The sequence below is a fragment of the Lutjanus erythropterus genome, chromosome 4 (genome assembly GCF_056507025.1).
Source record: "Lutjanus erythropterus isolate fLutEry1 chromosome 4, fLutEry1.hap2, whole genome shotgun sequence".
NCBI classification, from domain to species: Eukaryota; Metazoa; Chordata; class Actinopteri; order Lutjaniformes; family Lutjanidae; genus Lutjanus; species Lutjanus erythropterus.
This window is the reverse complement of record NC_139320.1, coordinates 15,680,639-15,705,781: the sequence shown is the minus strand read 5'-3', so window position 1 is coordinate 15,705,781 and position 25,143 is coordinate 15,680,639. Positions and strand designations below refer to the sequence as shown.

Genomic DNA, 25,143 nt, shown 5'->3' with positions numbered 1-25,143 from the left:
AAATAGTTCAGCAACAGCATAACTCAATACACAACTTCAAGGAATTTAGGGATTCCACCATCTACAATATCACTGAAATATTCAGAGAATCTGGACAAATCTCTGCATATAAGGGGAAAGGCCGAAAACTAACACTGAATGCCTGTGACCTTTGACCCTCAAGATCAAACTGATCACATGATTATATAAAAATATTACTAAATGTGCTAGGGGAACACTTTGGAAAACCACAGATTGTCACTGCATCTACAAATGCAAGTTAAAACTCTAACATGCAATGGGAAGCCATATATCAACAACATCCAGAAATGCTGCATTAATGCTGAGAGGCACATTCAGATTTTGGATAAAATCTTTTTCAAAAACATCCCTGCTTATTTCAGCAGGACAAAGCCAAGATCCATTCTGCACGTGTTACAACTGTGTGGCTTCGTAATAAAAGATCATGGGTTCTAGCCTGACCTGCCTGAACTCCAGACCTGTCTCCCATCAAAAATGTGTGGTGCATTATTAAGTGCGAAATACAACAACAGACACCCTCGACTGTTGAACACATTAAGTCATGTATCAAGCAAGAATGGGAAAGAATTTCACTTTCAAAACTTCAACAATTAGTGTCCTCAATTCCCAAACACTTGCTGAGTGTTGTTAAAAGACACAGTGATGTGCCACAGTGGTAAATATGCCCCTGTCTCAAGTTTTGTCTTGTCTTCGTACTGTATTCAGTTGAATATAGGTCTGAAAGGATTTGCAAATCATTGCATTGTTTAATTTAAATTCCATCAGAACTTTTTTGGAATCGGGGTCGTCATTGTGAATTGCAGCCCTACTAAATATTCTCAGTAGTAAAGTGATGCACACACACATTTACTGCAATAATGACATAGTGTAGTGATGTAAAGACGCTGAAAATATAGAAAATATACTGTATATACAATATACTGTATAAATAGCACTACGTGGTCACAATTGACATTTGAAATTAATTTATTAATTTTCTTTTCAAATATTACGGATATAACACAAATGTTCCACTACACCTCAACAAGAACATCACCAAATTTCGAACAACCGCTCGGACACATGCAATAAATTATACAAAGCTTATCTATCTCCTTCACAATAAGAAAGTAACACATACAAATCATCAAGATAAAAAAAATATACATAGTGCTCGTCAGCAGCTGCTGAATGATACCAGCTGCTTAACTGTACAAACAGAATAAACAAATCATATATCGTTGAGACCACAAGCTCTAAAATTAGGGAATTAAGACCTCTGCTACTTCACAGCTCACTGGTATAACAACAGTGAACTGGCTCTTGAGAAGCCATGGGAAATTAAGGAGCTTGTGGGTAAAACGTAAATCAAATTTTTGACACATTTTATAGTGTAACTTCAATGCTGGAGATGCATAATTCAGATTGCCTCAAAACAGAAAGGGGTCACCACAAAAAGTTAACATCAAAGTGACTAGGTAAGTGACTGACTGTGGCAAAGAAGACAGGAATCCAGCATTAATTTCCACTCAGTACCTCCTGAATGTAAGGCACCAGTAGGTCTAGACGTTGCAGTTACATCTCATGACCACCAGGGTTCTCTAGCACTGAGACTCAGCATAGCCTTCATCCACAGGAGGCCTCTTTTTTAAGTCGTAATACCCATCCTCATCGTCAGAGTCCTGAACAGACCAGAAACCAAGACAGTCAGATGAAGCTACATACAGACAGAGAGACACACACACACACACATGCATACAGATCCAGACACAAAACAACTACATTGGAAAAAAATCAATATTTTATAAACCCTCAAGTCCTATTGACAGACATAGAGGCCATGTAAAATTAAACATGAAACGGATCTGGCAGACATGTCTCATTAAGTTATTTATGGGCTGGAATATAGTGTGATATAATGAAATGTTCTGCACTGTACCATCAGATATAGGTCACAGCATGACGCCCTCTTTGCTTTGTCCTCCAGTGGGTGGATGCCATACTCCTCTCTGATAAATACAGAATGAACAGTTAAGATGGTAAGTAATGACAATAATCACACTCACTATTACCACTGTATTTACATGCTCTCAACATATGTTAATCATTTTCCAAATACCATTAGCATGTGAAACAGATGTTTACACTGTCAAACCGAGTGTGAAATAAACCAAGTGTGATTTTACGAGCAATATTTGGGTCTATGTATAAAGATTAGAGCCCAACCAATAATGATAGCCAGTATTCTTTGTGTGTGTGTGTGTGTGTGTGTGTGTGTGTGTGTGTGTGTGTGTGTGTGTGTGTGTGTGTGTGTGTGCGTGCATGCGTGTGTGTGCGCGAAAATAAAAATTAAATTGAAATTAAACATTACATCACAGAACTGAAAGTAAATTTTATTATTTTACTAATTATTATCAATAATTATAAATAAAAACATGAGTTAAGAAAAAGGATCAAATATTCATAGTATTCATTAGTATTAATAAAATAATAATAAGAAGAAGAGTTGTTGTTTTCTTATACCAGATTCACACCCAAAAATATCTGAATTTAGTAAAGTGATTGAAACTGATTCTCACCAAGAGATTTTTTTAAAGAACAGTGCAACATTTCAGAAAAAACTCGAATTCACTGTCTTGCTGTGAATTCGATGAGAGGTCATTACCACTCTCATGTTTGTCCCTATTAAGTCAGAGCCAACAGCCAGTTAGCTTAGCTTAGCAAAGAGACTCCAAACAGCTAGTCTATGGTCAAAGCCACTTGTTTTGCCCCATGCCCTCCTTTCCAGACATGAGGAAGCTCAGACAGGCTGCAGGAACACTGCAGGGGTGCAAGGCGAGCATAACACTGTAATCAGTTTGACTACCTGCTAGACTCCATTAACATGTTGCTCAATTTAACCATTATAAGCATGTACTCCTTCTGTAAGATTATTTCTTACAACTCATACAACAAGCGAGTATTTCAATTTAGCGTGTTTCTTTAATCTAGACATACAGTGTATACTTTAATATGTTGTATTTACAATAACCAGTTTTTACACTTAATTAAGCTAAGCTAAGCTACAAGGCTGCTGGTTCCTGCTTCATATTACAATGACAAATCAATTATCTCATTTAACTCTTGGCAAAGCAAAGCAAATAAGCACATTTCCCAAAATGCTTTTGCTTAACAATGCTTTTAAAAATTTATTCTGTCTCCTGCTGTAAGAAGATCCTTGAGTGCAGTAAACAGGGTCATCTCATTGTGGGTTTGGGAACAATGAAGAGAAAATAAAAAAGAGTGCAGATAATACTGCAGTCTAATACTGCATTAGACAGAGAACCTCAATGTACTATAAAAAATGAGAAAAAATATAAATAAATTATTTATCTACATGATGGTATGTATGAGCAATAAACAGACTTTTCTGAATAAACACACAATGGGTTTAAAATGGGCTTAGGTTGCCGCTCATTGTTTAATCCTGTCCATGTCATTTATGCAATCTGTTAAACATGTATTATGGAGTAGTACTGGCTTGTTTAACATTCATATTCTTGTATTACATCAACCAAAAGAGCAAATACCAGCTCCTGAGTGACTCCAAACCACAGGGAGTAATGCTGCAGCACTATAAACCAGCCTGCAGTTTAGCTAATTGCAGACTTGCATTCTGGACTCCTCATTGATTCATAGCACCTTTATACAACAAGTACACCAGCTTAAAATCAAACCTTTAACTCAAACTTAAATTCTTTAACCTTCATCAAATTAGCAATCCAGAAGCACATTTATGACCATCAAAGCCAGCAACAACCATGATTAGCCCCAGGAGAGCCACAGCAGTGATTGGTTGAATAAATCTACTCACCCCTCTGTGACCTCTATGGGCGATCTGTAGGCCTTCGATTGGTTGTGCTGTTTCTTGGGACAGAGCATCCGTCCAATCAGAATGAGGGTGATGATAGCGGAGGGGACGAGGATGAAAGCAAGGAGGACCGCAACATCAGAGAAGCGAATGCTGGGCGCTGGGGAGGAGGATGTGAGGTCATTAGACATACATTAACAAGCTGTTAATGACCACAAATGACATCATGCCATACTCACTTACAAAAGCACTAATTACATGCATACACATTAACATAGATAGTGGTTGGTGCATTTGGTAACTTTTGTATAGAGCTTATGCTAAGCTAAGCTAACCAGCTGCTAGCTGCAGTTACAGATTCACTGCACAGGTGTACAGGTTAGGGATGTATCAATATATTGAATATGGTGATATTGCATTGAAAAAAAATGTCTCGATACTGTACCGAGCTGTGACAATAACCACCATGGTTCATGATTGATTAATTATTTTATTCATGAAATTATTTTCATTTCATTCTATAAAAGGACTGCATGCATTTGTTTTTGTCTTGCAATTGTACATACACAATTCATTCAGTGCCAATGGCAATTTATGTCCATTTTATTGCACATGTTTAGGTCATCGCTGGCTTCCTTCTTTCTTTACCAATGAAGGAAAAGGAAAAATGCATTTTATACAAAAAAAAATGCTGTTCACATCAAACTTTTTTTATTTAATACATTATTATTTACTATGTCTATGTCATTATTTTTCTTTTTTTCTTAGCATCATGATAAATATTGTATTGTGAATTTTAGAATTGTATTATCATACCTTGAGTTTTCTGTATTGTTACATCCCTAGTGAGAGTGATATCAATTTTCTAATTTACAGTAAAGGTGCCTTCAGACAGCGAGCAGCTGCCACCTAACAACATCTGTGTTTTGAATCAGCCGCACAAGAGTGCATTTTCACCACCATGGCTCCCAGTTACCTCAACACACAGCTGAACAGAGCAGGTTTTGGCTTTACATTAAGGAAATGATTAACCATATGACATGATCAATATAGCACGTTTTCCTAACTAGTTGCATAAACACTGTTGATTGTCCCAGATCTGATAATCTGAATCTGGAGCCAGATGCTACTCCAATGCTGTCTCTCTTCATTGATCTGTTTGTTCCCTGCTGGTAAAGAGACGAGTCTTTCTGGGAACTAAGATATCTGTAAAATCAGGTTCTAAATAGTTTCCCTCATTTGTAGTTTCTGTGGTTGCCATGGTTACACAACAAGCCGCAGCAGCAAGTTGGAAAAGGTCAACCATCATAAACTCAGATGGCAGCGGCCGTGCACGCTCACAAAGCAGCAACCAGCCTCCCTCTCCTTGCTGCTGCTGCTGCTGCCAACTTTAGACCTCAGAAAATAAAATAAGTGTATTTGCCAAAATGTTGAAATGTCTTTAAAGAATCCCCTCCACCATTTATCTTCCATTAGTTTAATGATTCTTCATCTAACGACAACTATAAATTGAGGTCAAAAACATTTATATCAGTCTGTTAAAGTAAGTAACTTAGATCTTATGAGTTACTCTTCACTACAAGCCCCTGCCTCTAACCAACTTCAGTCTGCTGACAGCAGAGGCAGGCTTATATGTATGAGCCAATATAGCTAACATGACAGGTTTACACATAAACAGATGCTTGGATTAGGCTGCTATCTAAAAAATTAGAGGCTGGCAGTAGAAATTTAAACTACTTCATCTCAGTCCTGTCTCTGCATATACACAGTCTGTAATTAACTGTGAGGAAAACCATGTCCAAAAACCTGAGGTGAAATCAGGACAAGGACTGTGAGGGATTTAAAATCATTCATGTTTGAGAGGATAAGCATGAATACATGCATCTGTTATCTTACGTGTATTCTAGTGTGCACCAGATAGAGTTGGCTGGAGAAAGGCTAAATATTAGGGGTCACAATTTCAATTCTAAATTGAAATTCAATTGAAATCAAATGCAGGATCAGCACTCCTCCCAGGGCATGAAACCAGTGATCTGTTTACCTCTACAAATCAAAACTTTATAGATGAACAATAACAAAGCCATCAGTGTAAAAAAAAAGGTTTAAACATTAGGCCTGCACAATTAATCGCAATATTATCAAAATCCCAATATGGCCAAGTGCAATGTCCAAATAGCAAAGCCAGAACCAAATCAGTTTTTTTTTTTTTTTTTTTTACACACACACAAAATGCAAAAATGATCATTCCCACTCATTATCGCATATTGCAATAGCAATTTCAGTGAGAATAACACACAAAAACACATGACAAATTTAATTGTGGATTTGGAGAACCATGGAACACAGATAAAGAATTCCGACATTATGTTTCTGCGCACCGCCTCACCTTTTGGTGTGACAGTGAGTACAGTGTGTGAAGTTGGTGACCCGTGGACATCAGGAGGGTTTCGGACTGAGCATGCGTAGGTCCCATTATCGTTCAACGTGGCATTGATCAGAGAGATGGACGCTTCCCCACGCGCCGGGCTTCCCTGCCACCGGATACGACCAGTAAACTGACCGTCAAGCGGAGGGAACGCCCGTGAGGAGAAGTGGAAAAACTGGAGGAAGATGAAAAAAAATGTTATTTGTATGAAACAGATAGGTGGGCTTAAATAGAAAGTGCCTTGATCAAGGGTGTCAAATTATATCAAATTTAGTCCTTTGGGAAGTAGAAACAAAAACACAAATACGTGAACTAAGTGACTAACACAACTTGATAGGTCGATTGAAGAAAGAAAAAAGAAATGTTGAGAGCAACATCTTAATAATTACAACTCAGTGATCATTTCTCATATAATAAGAATCATCAATCCTATATCTAACTTATTAACTCATTTTTCTGCCTAAGGGAAAAGTGTGTGGAGCAACAGGTGGTGGGACAGATGGTGGTGGGACATTTTCTTTTGGCAATATTGTCGACAGCAGAGTGAAGAGGGCTGCCTGTTCAGTTTTAGAAACATGAATAAAAATCTAATCGAGCACAAGGCAAAGAAATTCATGTGCGAGCACAAGTCTTACGGAAAAAGAAAATAGAACCACAGGTGCCTCAAAAATGAGTTTGTACACAAGTTGGTTTTCAGCGACAAACTCCATCTCGTCATTACTCCCACGTCAAGCTGACCCAGAACTCTTCAAAGAATGACATCCAAAGTATGAGTGTGTTGTGTGCTTGTGTGGGTGGAGAAGGAGGAATGAAATGTGGAAATACTACAGGATATGTTTGTCACAGAGTGTAGAGTTTGTGTTTTAATGAGTTTCATGATGTCTTAGTTTGTCACTGCTAACCAGAGACTTGTGGGGAAAAATCTAGATGTAAAACCGGAAAGAGATTTGATGGAGATTTAAGGAGGTAGACATGTTAATCCTGAATATATTTTGTGTTCATATTTGCTATATTGGTCTTAGATACAGTTTGTATCTTATGTTGTTGTTTGACCCTTTGTTCACTTTCTATACATTTAATATAAATTTAATGAAAGAAACCCATTCAACAAAGACAGTGAAAGACAAGCACAACAAGGGAAAATGGAGTTTACCCAGGGTTCGAGCAGGGCTGAACACTTATTAAATCTGTTCATACACTTGTATGATTGACATCTAGACTGCAGAATTTATAATCTGACTCACGTAATACTCAACTACATTTGTCTGACAGCTTTAGTTAATAGATACTTCATAAATGACAATTTTTACTTTCATTTCCAGTCCAGTGAAAACCATGTCTCTCATTATTTGGAATCTGAATGTTACAATAGACTGATGGATAACGTAATCCTTATGGGATGAGAAGATTCTTCTACTTCTTAAAGGTTCTATGTGGACCTTTAAGAAAACTCTTGTTATTGAGGACACCTGGTGGCCATTAAGTGAAGTGCAATCAGCATCCTGTTGCTCTCTCTCCATATGAACTACCATGCCGTTTGCAAAACATTACAAAACAACTAACTAACCTTAGCTTAGCTTAACTTTTTAATTAGCTAGTTGGCCGCCCCTGCCTTGCATTACTCTAGGCTAGTAGAACATATGTTTGCTTTCTACAATATAAGATTTATTGTTGGCTAAAATTAACAGCATTTGTCATAATAAAGAAGTTAACAGTACTATCGTTGGATCACGTTAGCTGGTATAGTCATTTGGTAGGCTGGCTAGCTAACATATCCACTCAGATTGTATTTTGCTAGCAATAATGTTAGCAAGCAAGCAAGCTATAGTAAACCAGCTAACTCAGAGCTAGCAGGATGCAACACATGTAAACAAACTCTGGGTGTTTACATTGATTATGCTTTGTGCTCAAACACAATCATAGTTGATGGACAATGTTTCCAGATGTTGAACTTCTTATATGATGATGTCGACATATCATCATCATCTTGCTGCTGTTTACATTCAACCTTATGCAAATTCAAAGAATGAACAACAGAATTATTTCCTTGGCGTATGTGTGTGTGTATATATACACACATATATACATATATATATATATATATATATATATATATATATATATATATATATATATATATATATATATATATATATATGCATTTGTTTTTGTCATATATTTTCCATTCTGAATGTATTAAATTATCTGTATGTATATAGTATATTATATATTGTGTGTCGTATGAATGAACTACAACTCCAAGTTCCTTGGAGAACCCTGTGTTGTATGATGATAATAAATGACCTTGACTCCCTGAATATTGCAACACACAATAATAGTACAGTCAGACTTACATATACAGAATACTAAGAATAATAAGGCCAATTTGATTGATTTCTCAGTGTGTCGAACTATACCAACTTGAATGGCTAAAAAGAATAAAACTCATTATTAGACCAGAAAAGATAAAGATAGATAAAGATAAAGAAGTACAATTATTACGACTAAATAGTCATGTAATATGAGTGGCTGGTCATTACTTCTCCAGAATACATCTTCTATTGAGCTGGTTGAGTAGGATAAGGAACATGAAGACATCAAGAGGCTTTTAGATTATTTGCAGGATAAGATCAGAGCTGCATGGCCTTCATCTGTACTCTCAAAGCACAACTGAATGGAATTATCGATTTCTTCTTAAAACACCACGGATGTTTTTGCATCCAGCAAATTCATGCCGCTTCTTCCATATTAGACCAAAAGGGGCCTATTTTAATCCTAAACGACAAGCGCAAAGCAGTACGTCTGGTTGCACAGACTGTGTGGGTGTCTCCAAGTGCACCTGCTATTTTGGTTCATGTATGTGCAGTATCACAAGTGCAAAAATGCTGGGTGAAGCTGAATGTTCATGGTCTGCTTTCTTCTTACCTATAAATCTACATTCGACAAAAATATGGGAAGTTATTGTCTTTGCTCCCGGGGGTTTTTACAGGATAAAGAGAAGACAGACAGTCTACAACGAGTCAGAGCAGCTGATAATGTTGCAAAACAGCCGTAAACTCTCTAGCTCCTCAGGCTAATGTTAGCCAGCAGCAGACTGCTGTTCACAGAGGGACAGTTAAAATCTCACCTCCTGTTCTGGCTGAAGAATAAACAACCTGTGTTGATGTGTCTCCTCAAACATTTTCTCATCCAGACTCGTTTAACTACTGCATCTGTTTTTCTCACGGCAAAGTTTTACTGCAGCAAACTGTTGCACAGCATCCGTCTCCGGTTTGTTTATATCTGCTTCCACAGGAGATCACATGAAATCGCATCCCGCAAAATTCAGCTGATTCATAATCTTAATGTAAAACTATAATAAGCCCTGGCTGTAACCTAGAGGACTTTGGATAAAATTTGAATAGCATTTAAAGAATATTTAATAGTCAGTGTCTTATTATGAACATCTAATTTAATTTTTACAAGAAAAGTTGCAAAAATGTTTGTGAATGCTGTCAATTACAGTTTCTTAGAAAGACTGAAAATCAGAATCGGCCAAAATCGGAAACGGCAGGTCAGACCCTTATAAAAATCGGAAATCGGAATCGGCTAAGACATACATCTGGCTGTAGATACCTTGAATATTGCAGAATGTCTTGATATCTTATAATTTTGTAATTTGTTCTTTGTTTTTATTTTAAATTGTTTGTCTTGTGTCTTGCAACCATGGCACTCCTAGTTAAACTTTAAATAGATCAGAGGGTGTGGTGATTAATAAATTAATTGTCAGCCAGTCACACCACTGGCCTCATCACTCTGAAACAGCTGTGTCAGTCACAGTGACACATGACAACATCAGCTCAACAAATGAAAAACTTGAATTCATATTGTTGTCCAAAAACATCACAGTGTAAACAACACAAATCTGCAGCCAGGGCAAGCGGTTGATTGTTTTTTTAACAGTTAATTAGTACAATTATTATAGAAGCAAATAATTAAAAAAAAATAGTGGTAAGGTATGGTCACATCATATTTTAAAATGTGACAGCATTTTCTTTATAACACAAAAAACAATTTTTGAGCTGGAAAATAGTCTGATGCACAGGAGCTATGTAAATCCCTTGCATAAACAGGTAAAATACCAAGTTACAATGCACCAGTCTGGTATCTGCAGAGGCATGTGTTGTTATTCTGTAGCAGCCTTGTGTCAACTGCACGTGATTTAATGAAGGTAAACTCAGGGGACGTCTGGGTGTAAAATACCACAAGGATGGGCAAAGCAAATTTTAAGGTCAGGAAAATACCAGTCGGAGCACTGCCTGCAGTGGTCTGGTCATTGCACTGCCACCAAAAAAGCACCCTAAGCGTTCTAAAAAGGCACAAAGCTGCTAAAGGATGTCATCTTCTAGTCACTCATCCACCTTCATGTTGATAAGTGGAGAGTCCTTGATTTTTGTCCAAATTCACACCCACAAGCGAGCCAGTGCCATTCAGGATACCCCACTGTGACTATCTTCATAACTATGTCAAGTCCTTTGTAGCCTCTGCCATGTCATCCCCAGTGTTACAACCTCTTTTAAACAGCTGATGTGAAAAGGTCTATTCCTCTTCATCCTATATTTAACCTTAATAAGTCTCATGCAAGTAAATGCAGATAATAATCATTTCAATCATGAAAAATATCTGTATATGACATTATGAAGAAAAATAAGCAAACATCCTTCTTGTTTAGAATGTGTAAAATCTGTGTTTCAGACCAAGCAGAATCACAGTGTCTGTGGGTAACAATGTCATTTAGGAAAGTTAGCTGCCACACACTGTGGTTAATGACAGGTGTGGTCCACCTGACATGGCTACGTCACATTACAGCTGTGTCACTTCTGCCGGAACTGATCACTGCCAATCTACACAATACTTGTCATGCCAGCAGCAGCACCACAGCACATACCAGAGCGGCTTTTCACTTTGCTTCAAATCCATGCTAAGTCATCATTTTTGACGGATGTCATGTCATGCTGCACATGGCAGATTGAGCATGCAGGAAGTCAGACACAGAAACGGCATAGATAATCTGGTCAGTTTTCAAAATAAAACTCTGCTCACAATCATAAAAACAGGCAAAACAATTTAACAATGTTGTCTACTCATCAATGGCAGAGGCAGAAAAATCAAGGAAAGAGGAGCAAATCAACATAATCAGGTGGGCAAAAGGCTAGGCTGCTGAAACGCTTCTGAAAGGCTGTTAAGGAGACATGCAGCCGGGAGCAGGACAGATAAAAACTATGGTGCCGACGACTCCCAGTGGATTCAGCAACCTCCTCTTCTTGCAGGTTTAGGTCTACTAGAGATGTACCATTCCACTTTGTTCAGTTCTAATACAATTCTGAGATTTGAATTTAGATATCTGCTGATATTGATACCAGTGGCCTTTTTTCTTGATGTGTCTGATTATTTATTTATTTAGTTTTTGTTTTTGCAAGATTACATGAGGCTGAAACTGAACTTAGTCTGGAATGCTTCTGCACTTTGTGTAATATAGCTTGTGTCATGGCGTCCTTCAACTATTTTTGGACACTGTATTTGTTGATGTTATAGACACTAAATTGTTTAATCGGCTAATCGTGAATATTACTTGTCTTCACAAGACAAAGCATGGTATGTTTGGGATCTAGGGGTAAAAAAATGCTTAAATGACATGTATCCTGAAGAGACCTGGAACATAACGGTGCAGCCTAAATCAAGATCATGCAAAAAGGTGTGCCTCAAATGAAGAGAGTACATTTACTGTCTACAAGTTTACAAACTAGCAACAATGTCAACATGGATAACTGTGTACAGCCTTTCAATAAACTGAGGCAATCAAACACAGAATCACCTGAACAATCACTGACACTGATAAAGTTTTATGTTTTTACAACACTGTGTCTATCAGCAGCATTTTTCTGATGCACAGTCTGACTGGAGGCCTGGCAGATATACACTTAGTCACCTGCTGCTGTTATTCATCCAATGGCTGATCATTGGAGCACTTGGCAGTTCAACCTGCGTGACAGCAGTATTAAGTCACTGACCACATGAGAGTCTGTCTCAGTCTGGAAACAAACATTAGACCCGATGTTCCATTTAAACTCATGAGAAAATCTGAAACACAGCCAACAACATTGGACTGTTTTCCCATGGGGCCACCTGTTCTATAAATCTATTTGATAATTTAAACAAAAGCTTTTACACAATTAAGAACAGTACCTAACTGAAGTTTTAGATCGTAATAATATATTTATTTTTAGGATTATTCAGCAGAATTCAATTGCCAAATCCTCCAATTACCATCAGCTCCCACTGATATTTGATTGAACATTCAGCCTCTCTTCTCCAATCTGCAAAATTAATTCTCATCAGGACTGAGGTAATTATGCAAGCCACTGAAGCACTGCAGCAATTCAGATTGACACTAAAGCTTTGGCTGCAAAATGATATTTTCTGATGGAGCCTTTCACATGCTTATTCATGGTCTTTCCCAGTGTGATATACGGCCGGGACACACAGGCCAATAAAGCAGCCAAAACTGCTAATGAAATTGGATGCAAAGTAAATGAAGACTTAGAAATAGAAATTAGAAACTTCCAGACTTGGTTCCATCTATGAGCTGTACCAGGAAAGTGCCACATATTATTCATCCATGATAGAGAGAAACTTGTTGGGCAGGGTCGAAAGATACGATACAAGTACTGGTGATTTTTTTTCTTTGGCAGCAGAGGACACACCTAATACCTGTGTGGCTTTGTGAGGTAATTTCAAGGTATTAGCTGACTGATACACACGAGCATGCACACGCCAACACCCTCTCAAGATGCAACGTACCATTTCCTTTTTTCTCCTCTTTCCCCTACACACTTTTAAACCAGACAACTGCATCTTAATGACTAAACCAACAGCACTCCATATCAGCGGAGCCACAAAACATTAGCCTCCACTTAACTCTGAGTGCTCCTATAGGAAATGATGGCATATAGGGTTGCAGCTACCACACTATGGATTCCCATGGTCCAAATGCAATTACATAGAACCACACTTGATGGGTATCTTCAAGTACAAATGGACCTGCTTAAATCATGTGGTGGATTTTTAGTGGAATGGTCACTGAAACTGAAGCCGGAGTGTGCGGGGTTAGAGGGCTGAGTGCAGTTATGGGTTGGGATGGATACATCTGAACACATTTCAAACAAGACCACGAAAGTACCACATAGGAAGGGGGATTACAGTAGTTGACCAGCTGGGGTTTCCTGGGGAGGCCTCAGAAAGACACAAAGGCTGGGCTTGAATGTGAATGGCTAAAGCCTGGACATTACCTTAATCATGATACATCAAACATATTGTTAGAGTATTTGCATTAAAGCTGAGGCTAACCTAAGTTTACTACAGGGTGCAGGTTGACAGAAACGTCAAACTGGTCACACATGCAAATAAAGGAACCAGATATTCAAACAAGTCCTGTTTGTACAGAGTGAGCAATGGAAGTCACACACCTGTACAATGAACACAGTCTGTGTGAGGTCTTAAAATTAACTGAAATTCAATACATATTATTCTTTTAAAACAAAAAGGGCTGCATTAATGATGGTTTTTATTGTTGACCAATCTGTGGATTATTTTATTATTTACTCAAATAATCAACGAATTATTTATGTCAGAAAGTATTTGTTTACACTTACACCAGTTACTCATTGATTCCAGTGGGCACGCCACATTTTTGATGTTTCTCCACATTGCTGCATGTTCCACCAGAAGCGTTTCTGAAGCATCAATGCTTTGCCCACTTCATCATGTTCACTTGCGCAGATTTTGTTGATTTGGTCCTCTTTCGTTTCTTCTTTTGCTTCTACCGTGGCTAAGTAGGCTAAATTGTTAAATAGCCTCTTTTTTGTGAGTTTTTAATCAATGCAAGCCCACACTGGGTCTTTTATTTTGATTGGATTCTCTATGGCCCTTCTTTGACTAGCTTCCTGCCCGCTCGATCTGCTCTGTTTTGCTTGATGAGGCATCCATAAAAAATAGACTGTTAGAACCAAGAGTTACATGTGCAGTTATAACGGAAATTATCTACTTTTGGTTTGAAGACATATCTAATATTCTCTATAATATAAAAAATAACGTAAGGGTAAGGTAAATAAAGTATGTACGTTAAAAAAAAACTTTGAGTAAAAGACTGAAAAGTAAAGTGACCCTCCTCTACTTGAAATTTGGTCTAACTTAAATGATCATTAATTTTGTGTGTATATGTGGCTTTAATTATATATCTATCCAGCATTATCAGTTGACTTTGCCTTTCTTTCAGTGTAGTAGCTGCAGCCCTGTATGCCATCATTTCCTACACAAGTTACTTGTTTTGTCTGACCAACAGTCCAAAATCCAAAAATATTCAGTTTACCACCATGGTGGGCTGAGAGAACCAGCAAATATTTGCATCTCATAGAATCTTCAAAATCAATCCGTTATCATCATAATGCCGATTAATATCATCAATCAACTATTACACTAATCAACTAATCATTTAAGCTGTTTTTGAATCAATAGTGTAATCCAGTGCACCCAGAGAATAATTCCTCACCAAATTTAGACACATTTTCAATTGGCAACTTTTACAGCATTATTTGGCTTGTGCACAGCACAGCGTCAGTTTCTTTGTTCTCTTGTACATTTACTGAAGGAAATGTGAATAGGTAAAATCCAAAAACAAGTTCAGGGAAGTGTTTTATGGAGAATGTTTTGCACACATATTCTTGGAAGAAGGGAGCTTCATACAAGTTATATTTTGAATGGACAGCAACTGTGGCTTCAGCTGAAACATACATGGTCATTTTTGCAGCTGCTGCATCAGTGTCTATAATAGAGCCTTGTTCTCACAGTAATTCTGATAAATGTTTACTCACTGTCTGTGGCGGACCTCCACTCTGGGGTCTATAGGACCAGTCGACACTCATTTTACTGGTTGGCCTGCTAGTGGAGGTGAAAGTGCAGGAGAATGTGACGGTGTCCCCTTTAGATGCATGGAGCTCCGCTGGAGTACTCACTGTAATGGAAAAGACTGGCGAGGGGGCTGGAGATGAAATGGCAGAAAGAAGGAGCAGAGTAAAAAGATGATGAAAGAGTTACAGAGGACAGGGATGAAAGAGAGGAGAGAGCATGTTTAGGTGTGGAGGGGAAATAGTCAAAGAGAAAGAAGGACACATTGTCAGTAACATTTTATTCACTGTAAGCAAAATAGTAAATAAAAATCCTGATAGCATCTACAGACATGCCCAGATTGTGGTTAAAGTGACAGCACAGCAAATTCCTTCTGGTAGACACTGAACTGAGATAAAGTTTCTCACCAGCCTCTCTTGCTGTGTTTGATTATCTACATGTCTGTCTGAAAAGGGCCTTCAACTTCCAGTAAAACTATGTTCCTTGTGTCTATAGATGTTTTTTCATTTCATACTGGAACAAATGATAGTTGGTAGTTTGCTCAACTGTACCAAAGAATATGTGCCAAATACTGAAAGCTTCTTCTGACAGAGAACCTAAAATATTTTGTGTCATTGAGTCATTAATAAGCCATTTTTATTAATAAATGTTGGGTTCAGTGGATTTCCATAACAACTCATGTCCAGCTGTCCAAGCATGCCAGGACAGCTGGTCGAGGACAATGTCCCAACCAACAAACTGAGAAACAGATGACTTTCCTTTCCTTCACAATCCCTTTTTATAGCAGCATTCATGCCAACCAGAGTGCAGTATGTGTCCATGTAATGTGTCACAGTACACGACAAAAGACCCCCCAGATCCGGGATGCCTCATGACATTCTGACAAAAAGTGTAGAGTGTTAAAGAAATTTTTGTTTTCCTTTCACACCACATTCCATAACATGATCCAAACTTTACCCAAAGTTTTGGAGGCTTTTCCAAACACGAGACAGCCGTTGTCATACACACCGGTCCTTGTTTGTTTACATTGTTGTACCAAGTGACATCGCGCTAATCATGAAAGATGGCAAGCGATAATTGGGTGAGGAGCAACGTCATGTCTCAGCAAGAAGTTCTGACTCTACAATCACCTTTATTAATAAGAAAAAACCTTCTATTCTCAGCAGTCTTTCGAGTAGACAAGCTGTTAAACCAAACTTCATTCTAAAAGCAGGTTGTTTGAAGTGGTAGAGCCATATTTTTTCACAGTAAAAACTTTTCCTACACTATCACCAAGACTCTTTTCTGATTCACTTTGGTCTACTGGCACAATTGGCACACATGTAATATATTTAGAAACATCATTAACTAACCTACAATGAAGTGTCAATATGCGCATGGATTAACTGGCCTGACAATTTCACAGCGCTTGTTTTCACCCCACAACAGGAAAGTGACACGCAGTTCAGACCATTGTGCAGGATAAAACCTTCAAAAGTGGAGACGACTTCTATTAAATACATATTTTAACATTATTGCGCCTATCCATTTAGTGGATATCACTGTATTTCATTGAATAAGTGAAAGCTGTGACCTCTTGGTGGCACTAGAGGAAAAGTGAGAGGATCACCAAAGTCATTCAAATCTATGCTTTCTGAACCGTTAACATCTGTAGGAAATTTTACAGCAATCCATCCAGTAATTGTCAAGACAGTTCAGTCTGGACCAACATGATGGGCAGACTAACATCTTCCACAGAGGTAAACTGTGAGGTAAATACAAAAGGCGTCATCATAATGTATCACTGTCCCCCTGGCCTTTAACAGGAAGCCATCATGAAAAATTGGTTATATTTGCATGTCAACTCCTATTTAGTAGCATTAATACACAGTTGTTTTTTGGGAGGCATAAATGAAACAGCCCTCAATTTCAAAGCAAAGGCCTCAATCTGCCTCCAGCCCTCAGCTGGCATATCCGATCTTAGACTGACACCACTGGTTCCATCAGAGACCCCAAGAGCCATGATAAGGACAAAGTTTACCCTACAATAAAGAGTGGAAGGAATATCATGTGATCAGCCAGATTCATCTACAAAGACCTTGGGGTGAGCGAGTCAAAAACATGAACAAAGCTATCTCTTCATAAAAGTGGAAATCAAGCAGAGGAGCCTTGAAAGCTGAGCTGCTTTTGAACTTGAAGACATGGAAGTAATTGGTGGTGGGATAGGAAAGTTGGCAGCACATCAGTGGTCATGTTGACACCTAGTTCCTACAAGATGTCTGGACATATAATCAAGAAAAAAAAACTAAAAGTGAGAGGGAAGACATATTGTGAGAGTTTCCTTGCTGTACTGGATATGACCCTGGCAGAAAAAACAAGCTACATTTGTATATCCTGCTGGACACTGCTCTGGGCACACAGAAGACACAAAATCTAACACGATGATACTAATATGCTCCAACATTTTCATGTCGTCTGTTCTAAATGTGTTTGACAAAAGGTGTTGAAAATAATGATACTAACATTCAGTAGCAGAGACAGTACTGAAGCTATAAAGATGATCTAAGTACTCATTCAAGACTGCAGAACAGTTCAAACTTTAATGTCCTACCTGAAATTTAACCTGAAATGTAAAACCAGACCATTTTCAGTGACTTCTCTCTATACCGGCATTGTGTGCAGGTCAGTAATACTGAAAAAAGAAAGGATTTCTCCTATTTTTGGATGCCTATGACCTTTTTTTTCTTTTTGCATGGTACCAAAAGAGACAGTTTCACTTTTTTACACTTGTGTTTAAGTTTAAAATTCTGGTAGTTCTGACTAAATGAGCACAGTAGTCATTCCTTCAATAACAAGTCATATGCTTTCAGAGAAAGGCAAACAACTGCCCTCAGTTTGCAGCCATGTTTGTAATGTACTTGGCAAAAAGACAGTGCTCTTAACTCACTGCATACCAGTTGTCAGAAACCCTCTGAGCCTGGCTTTTCACACTGTCCTGTCACTATTATGGGCTGTTTCTATATCCACAGCAGCAGCAAGCTGATTTCTATCAACCATTTTGACTTCTTCACTCAAAATTCAATCATTAATTGAGAGACAGGCCACGATTTTTAAATGTGTCTGAGCTGGCGTTCACTCCAATGTCATGATCACGTTTATGTAAAATGCATAAGCTGTTAGCAGCAAAAGTATTCAGATCTTGTAGTTAACTAAAAGTATCGATATCACAGGAAATACTCTTTTATAAGTAAAAGACACATACTCTGATGTTGCTTACAAAGTAAAAGTACTAGTATTGACATCAAAATATACTTAAAATACCAAAAGTGAAAGTACTCATTATGCAGGTCTATTTCAGAATAAGTCATATTATGTTACTGGATCTATACAATTTGTAATTACTTAAACATTAATTTGTACATCACTTTGATGTTGAAGGTGGTAAAGGTGGAGCTCCAACGGTTAATTGATTATTAATCAGTAATTTAATTCATTTCCAATTACTTTGATAATAATCAGAGCACATCATCTTGGGCTCTGAGGGACACTGATTGACATTTTTCACCAAAAAACTTATTAATCAGTGGAGAAAATAATCGACAGACCAATCAACAGTGAAATTAATCAATAAAATAATAAAAAAATATATATATATTTTTTGCTATATGGCTGTCACTGCTGGGTAGCTTGTGAATCTTGTTGCTTATATTTTGTACTTTTAATCTGAATACACACAGTGGAACAAAAAGTACAATATCTTCCACTGAAATGCAGTGGAGTTTATCAGAATTACGTAGCAGAAAATGAAAATACTCAAATTATGTACAAGTGCCTCAACGCTTCACTTCAGTGTAGTACTAAATTTATTTAATTACTTTCCAGCACTGAAAATAAAACGAGATAATCATGGCGCTGACAGAGAGGCAGCTGTGGGAATGAGACGTAGACTGTGGAAGTGAGTTAAAAAAAAAAAAAAATTCACACCGCAGCTACATAAATAAGATTTCGACATTACTATCGAAAAATACCCTTACTGAGGCACCCAGTAGTGCCAGCCTGCTAGTGCAAACTTTAATGTGGATGTAGGCAGAGTTTCTGTCTGTTGTAACTTGAGCTGAATCAGCGACATGAAAGTGCAGCTCTGGCCTGTTTACTCACCGAAAATGGAGACCAAATACAGCAACAAAACGACGTTCAGAGCGGTATTCCCCCGGCGAGGTCGACGCATTTTAAGATGTGACAACGAGTTCACTCGCATGACGACGAAAACAAGTCAAAGGTGGGTCAAAGTTTTCAGTAAAATTCCGCCCATAGTCTATTTCGTCGTGACTCAGACTCTCCGTTGCGCGAGGAGAGCTGACTGCGGTCCGACTATATCCTACCTGACAAACAGGTGTATCAGGAAGTGGAGATGTTGGATCATTGGGAGTAAAACAACACATTATTTTAGAGCTTAACTGAAGTGAAACACCCTAACGAAAGATTAAAGGGAAAAAAGAAAAAGATTATGATCTATAACTATGACGTTCGTATTGACTGAGCAGTGTGTTTATAATATCAAAAATATTAAAGGTTATATCCTACTGTAATTCAATATCCCACTAAAGGTCAACAAAGTACAGTTTCTAAAAGGATATAGCACAAGGCCTGTCACATTATTTTACTTCACACAAGCTAAATAAATACTATTAGAATTTTCAGGAGCTTTATATTTGGTGTTATAACAACAATAATAATAATAATAATAACAATAATAATAATAATAATAATAATAATAACAATAATAATAATGATTGGCCTAGACTTATTCTATTCAGAATAAAATGGTTAATCTTGTTCACATGGAGTAATTAAGCTTTTGCTGAAGACAGGGTTGTCAGTAATTCCTTGATAAAAAAAAAAACAGTATTTTTAAAAAAAGAAAAATGACAACTTACCAACACCAGCCTAATTATTCTGGGGGGGTTGGGACTCAGAAAGGTTGTCCTGGAAGATAGTGTTAGTGACTTAGGTAGTTTGGCAGTTTAACTGCCAAATAACCATGTTGATCATGAACATGAGTCTTGCTGACACACATCTCTAAACCAGGCATGGGGTGTGGAGCCAAAATGAAACCGTATTACAATACAATACATTCTCTTTGCACATCTTCATCCCCTCATATGACCCTTCTGTGTGGAGGCCTGAGGCCCAGTCCTTACCTTATCATCCCCAGCCAGCTTCTGTATAAAACCATAGATGCTCCAGTGGGACTCCCCTGCTATTTCTAGGCATATTTCTCCACTATCCCTGTCCCCGATCTCCTGTCTTTACTGTTGTAATTATGTCTAATGGGAGAAGGTATTTGTTTTTCTAGCTCAGTTCCACTGTGCTGTAGTGCTTTATCTCTTCACTACATGTTTATACAGAGTACTTTTGAAGTTTATTTATGCCTTTCTTTGGTCTGGATTGTCATTTCCATCCTTACATTCATCTGGTCTACCAGGAACATTTCCTCTGCTCTGAAAACAGAGATGCTGTAGTTTGTGTTGCATAACCTCAGTTTATTTCATGACACGTCAGAGGATATCAAATCAGAGCAGCATCCTCTATTACTCGGGGCCTTTGTCCCTGAAATACACTATCAGCAGTGTGCCATAAACTGATTTAATGTTTGACAGAATTAGTCTGTATCACTGAATACTTTATTTGCAGTTCAATACATAACAGCATGGCACCACTGAAAAAAAAAACCTCTAAGCTAATATTCCCATGTGTACTCTGAAAAAAGCTAATTGTATAGTGAAAAACTATTTTGATGTGGAGTTAATGAGTTTTAGGGAAATGCTTATTCCTCCTGTTAAACATTGCACCCTAACTTTATTAAAATGAATAAACAGCCGTGCCTAGCAGCTCGCTAATAAGGGACAGAAAAGTAGGGTTGTCATACAATAAATAGATATTAGTCTGTGTGATTCATGGTACAACTAACTTCTAATTCACTACAAGATCATGTGAAGATTATGCCTGTGAGAGAGGGCCAGGACAGTGAGATTCTGGCATAATAAAGATGGGATTTGGTTAAAATTATGTATCTGAAAGCAATGTTTTATCACTCTTTACCAAACGTGTGGACTTGGACTTGAGTCAAGCTCAAGTCACAAATTTGACTCAGATTTTAACCCCAATGACTCATGATTTCACTTGGACTTGAGCCTTGTGACTTTAAATTTCCTTATACCTTCCTCAAGCCTGAAGATTAAAAAGACTGTTATTTCAAAGTGTGCCATGAATCAATCAATCAATCAATCAATCACTCAATCAGACCTTTCATTTACTGAATCAGCTAACGTTATTCATTCCCACCATGACTCAGCAAATTCCCCTGAACCACTTTGTTTGAAACAATGTGACGTCATCCAATCAAGTTGCAAGAGAGAAGCTCTAACGTTACGTTACTGACCTATACCAAAGATAATTCTGTTGAGTACAAAAACTGTGTTGGCCAACAAAAAAGAAATTACATGTATGTATGCAACACTTTTGGGCCACAAATTACAGACAGAGATGCAACAACATCCAACATTAAGTCAAGGCTTGTTAAAATTGCATCACATTTCATGAAGAGCACATTACAACATTTGTTTAGGGCTCGAAGCTCGAAGGTTAGGAGTTGAAACTGGCCTGTCTTGACTTGGGGCTTAAGTGCAAAGCCTTGAAACTTACTTGTGAGTTGCAAAACAATGACTTCCACTGCTTTTTACTTTTTGACAGAGATGCTGCAGTTCTTCACAGACGGGTGCATTAATGTACACCAGCACTGTCAAAATAAACTATTTTGTTTTAACTTGAAAAAATTGGCATCCGGACTGCACTCAAATTTTAAATTGACTGAGGTATTTGAAAAGGTTATGTTCAATAAGTTTAAGATTTCTTGGTTAAATGAACAACTCTGAATTGATTGAACTCTGTACAGTACATTCATCCAATTCATCATTTCTAGTCAAGACATCATGTTAGAAGAACTCATGTTTATCATTTCTTAAGTGTTCCAAAACACTCAATTAATACTGGAAATTGAATGTTTAATTACCTTGGATACATAAAACCTGCATATTTATGTTGAGTTACTGAGAAAAGATTAGTTAAGTCCACTAAATCCCAGTATGATTTTTTTTTTCAGTGTGCTTATACTCTGTCCTGGCTGTACTTGGCATTTATGTTCAGTTCCTTGCAAAAATCTAAATTCATTGCAAATCCCTGTGGATACCCCCTCTGATATGAGATGTAGATGTAGAGAGTTAGGCGGTGACTTTCTCCTCCCTGAATCCATTCACAAGTACAGTGTTTCTATTGTATCTGTAACAATATTATATAACAGTTCACACACTGGGGCTTCATTTTTTGAATAGATGCTGAGTTACAGGACTTGCCTTACCTGGGAGCATTCGCAACTTCTGCGGTCCACGGCGTTGTATTGTGTTAGCTATACTATATAATCTGCTTGAGTTTGATAGAGACTCCCCATCCTCTGTTTGAAGATGTGCCTCTTACCTGGGCACATTCACACACACACACACACACACACACACACACACACACACACACACACACACACACACACGCACCATTACATTGTGTTATGTATTGTGCTTGAGTACAGGGGCTCTCTGTCTGGTTACAGTCGTGTGGTCTCAGTTTCAGCTGAAATATTCTCAGTCACAATGAGGGCTTTCCCCACTAACTGGCTCTCTGGCGACTCTGGTCAACAAGAGCCCTGTTCTTCTGTTGTCAACACTGGAGGGGACTAATAAAGGTGATTTAAATTGTTGGGGCCAGATGGTGTATGTAACCATAGTCCTTCAGCCAAAAACGTGAGAGTCCTTCAGTCTTTTCATCACTCACTCCATGCACCGAATAGTTGATGAAAAGTTTTATCTGCTGCACTCCAGTGCACTCAATGTATTTTAATGGTTTCACATACACACAAACTTTTCTCAGGGCTGTCGCAAACAAGTATGACAGCATCAGTCATCAGCTTAAATGGCTATAGGAGGCCCTACTCCATACAGTACACTGATGCAAATAAAACTGACTCTCCACCTTTAGTGTAAATTGATTAAGTGTGTGGTGTTTGAGTGCTTATGTGGGTGTGTGGGGACAAGTGGAAAACTAAAGCCGTCAAGACAAAGTGACCGTACGACATTAAGTCGTATAGTTACATACCACTGAGGAGATTTGTTTTCTTTCCACAACCTGACGTGCCAAGCCTATGTTTTTCGTGTTTATGTGTGTGTGTGTCCACACGAGTGTGTATAAGTGTGTGTGAGTGAAGGAATGTAGTGCCTCTCCACATCACTGTGCCAGGTACAACCCATCCAGAGGTGTGGAATGCAGACTGAAGACAGAGAGAGCGAGAGATGAAACAAAACAGAAACCAAGTAGGAGACAGAGAAAGACAGGTTTAATTTCCTCTTTAGTAAAGACTGCAAACAATGTTGCCCTTCCTTTCTTGTCTATTCTTTACAAAAGTGATCTATGTCTGTTGCAGTAGTGAACATATTGTGGTAGAGAATTGCTTAATAAGTGAGTCATGAGAAAGGAATGGTTGAGAACATTTCTCCCAGGAGTTTGGTGCATGCTACCTGCTCTCATCCTGTAGATGCAGCACAGAGAGATGTTGACACAAATGCCAGAGCCATTATCAGGAGGGGGTGTTGGGAAGAACAGCTAATATCTTTCTGGGAATGTCTAATTTATTTTCTTTTGTTTCCTCATCATACTTTTGTTCACGATGCCTTTTGGCAACCACCAGAGGACAAGCGCGAACTTGTTGCACGCAGATGTGCTTCTGTTTGTTTGGGAGGAGAGAGTGATAACAGTGGTAACAGCATACTAACAGTCAAGAAAACAGTCATATTCTTCACTCAAAATGCAAAGTGTTTAGTGTGTTGCATTGCATTCTGGTCTATTCGGGAGGCTGTCACTGGAGAAAATGGTATATCTGCTTTTTCTGCAATGGATGGTTGTTGAGCATTGGTGCAAAAAATAGGCTGTGCTAGAGAAATCTTTGTCAAATTATGTCCACAAAATGGCAAAGGGATAGTTTAGATTTCCAATAATGGGGTTGTATGAAGTACTTTATCCATATTCACTGTATTACCTACAGTAGATGACAAAAGGCTTTACATCTACCATTATAGGAGGCTAAGCACTGTTCTGTTGTGGACAGGGTCAGCAGCAAAACATGTTTTAGCCACTTAATAAATGGCCACCTAAAATGTCAATATCTATATATTGTTTAAGCGGCTTTACCTTTTCTGACAAGAAACTATCGCTCTCTTCAAAGCAACAAGACTTTTTTATGTGGTTAAAATACATTTTGCTGCTGACCCTGTCCACAGCAGTACATTGCTTAGCGTACTACACATCTACTGTAGGTAAAACACTGACTATGGATGACTCCACTTCAAAAAAATTTAACTATCCCTTTAAGTTGCATACATGGCTGCCATACAACAACATTAACAGACCCTAGTAACTGTTTATAAAATAAGCCCTGAACATGTTAATTTCTACACCCACAGCTGATTAGTGAAGTGGTAGAATTATTTGGAGGCCAATGTCTGAGCTCTGCGAGAGTAATTAACAAAAGCTTTGGTGATACAAACAAGATTATCTAGAGCCCCCACTGTTGTTTTATCAGTTCAGCACTAGTGGCCTTTCTCTTCAACAAAATGTAATTATTTAGCTTGGATAAACAGACTCTGTCTCCCGCCCACCACGTCCCTCTTTTCAGTGTTAGTCAACCCTGCTCTGCCCCCAACAACACACTCACACACACGGACACACTTTGGGTCTGTCAGTCAGTAACTAAGGCTGCTCCCACAAGGATAGACTTTGATCAATGCACACAAATAGGCTCACACAGTCACACAGACACAGACACACACACACACACAGAGGT

General features: G+C 38.1%; 1 protein-coding gene across 1 annotated transcript; it reads right to left on the bottom strand.

Annotated features, from left to right (window-relative positions):
• Positions 1 to 969: 969 nt before the first annotated feature.
• Positions 970 to 19,575, bottom strand: mpzl3 (myelin protein zero-like 3). Its single transcript, XM_084717113.1, has 6 exons — positions 19,356 to 19,575; positions 15,185 to 15,351; positions 6,237 to 6,450; positions 3,854 to 4,010; positions 1,940 to 2,009; positions 970 to 1,682 (listed from the first exon to the last, which is right to left on the bottom strand). Exons 1-6 carry the CDS (start codon positions 19,453 to 19,455, stop codon positions 1,602 to 1,604), a joined length of 789 nt encoding a protein of 262 aa, XP_084573239.1. The 5' UTR covers positions 19,456 to 19,575; the 3' UTR covers positions 970 to 1,601.
• Between the last annotated feature and the right edge of the window lie 5,568 nt (positions 19,576 to 25,143).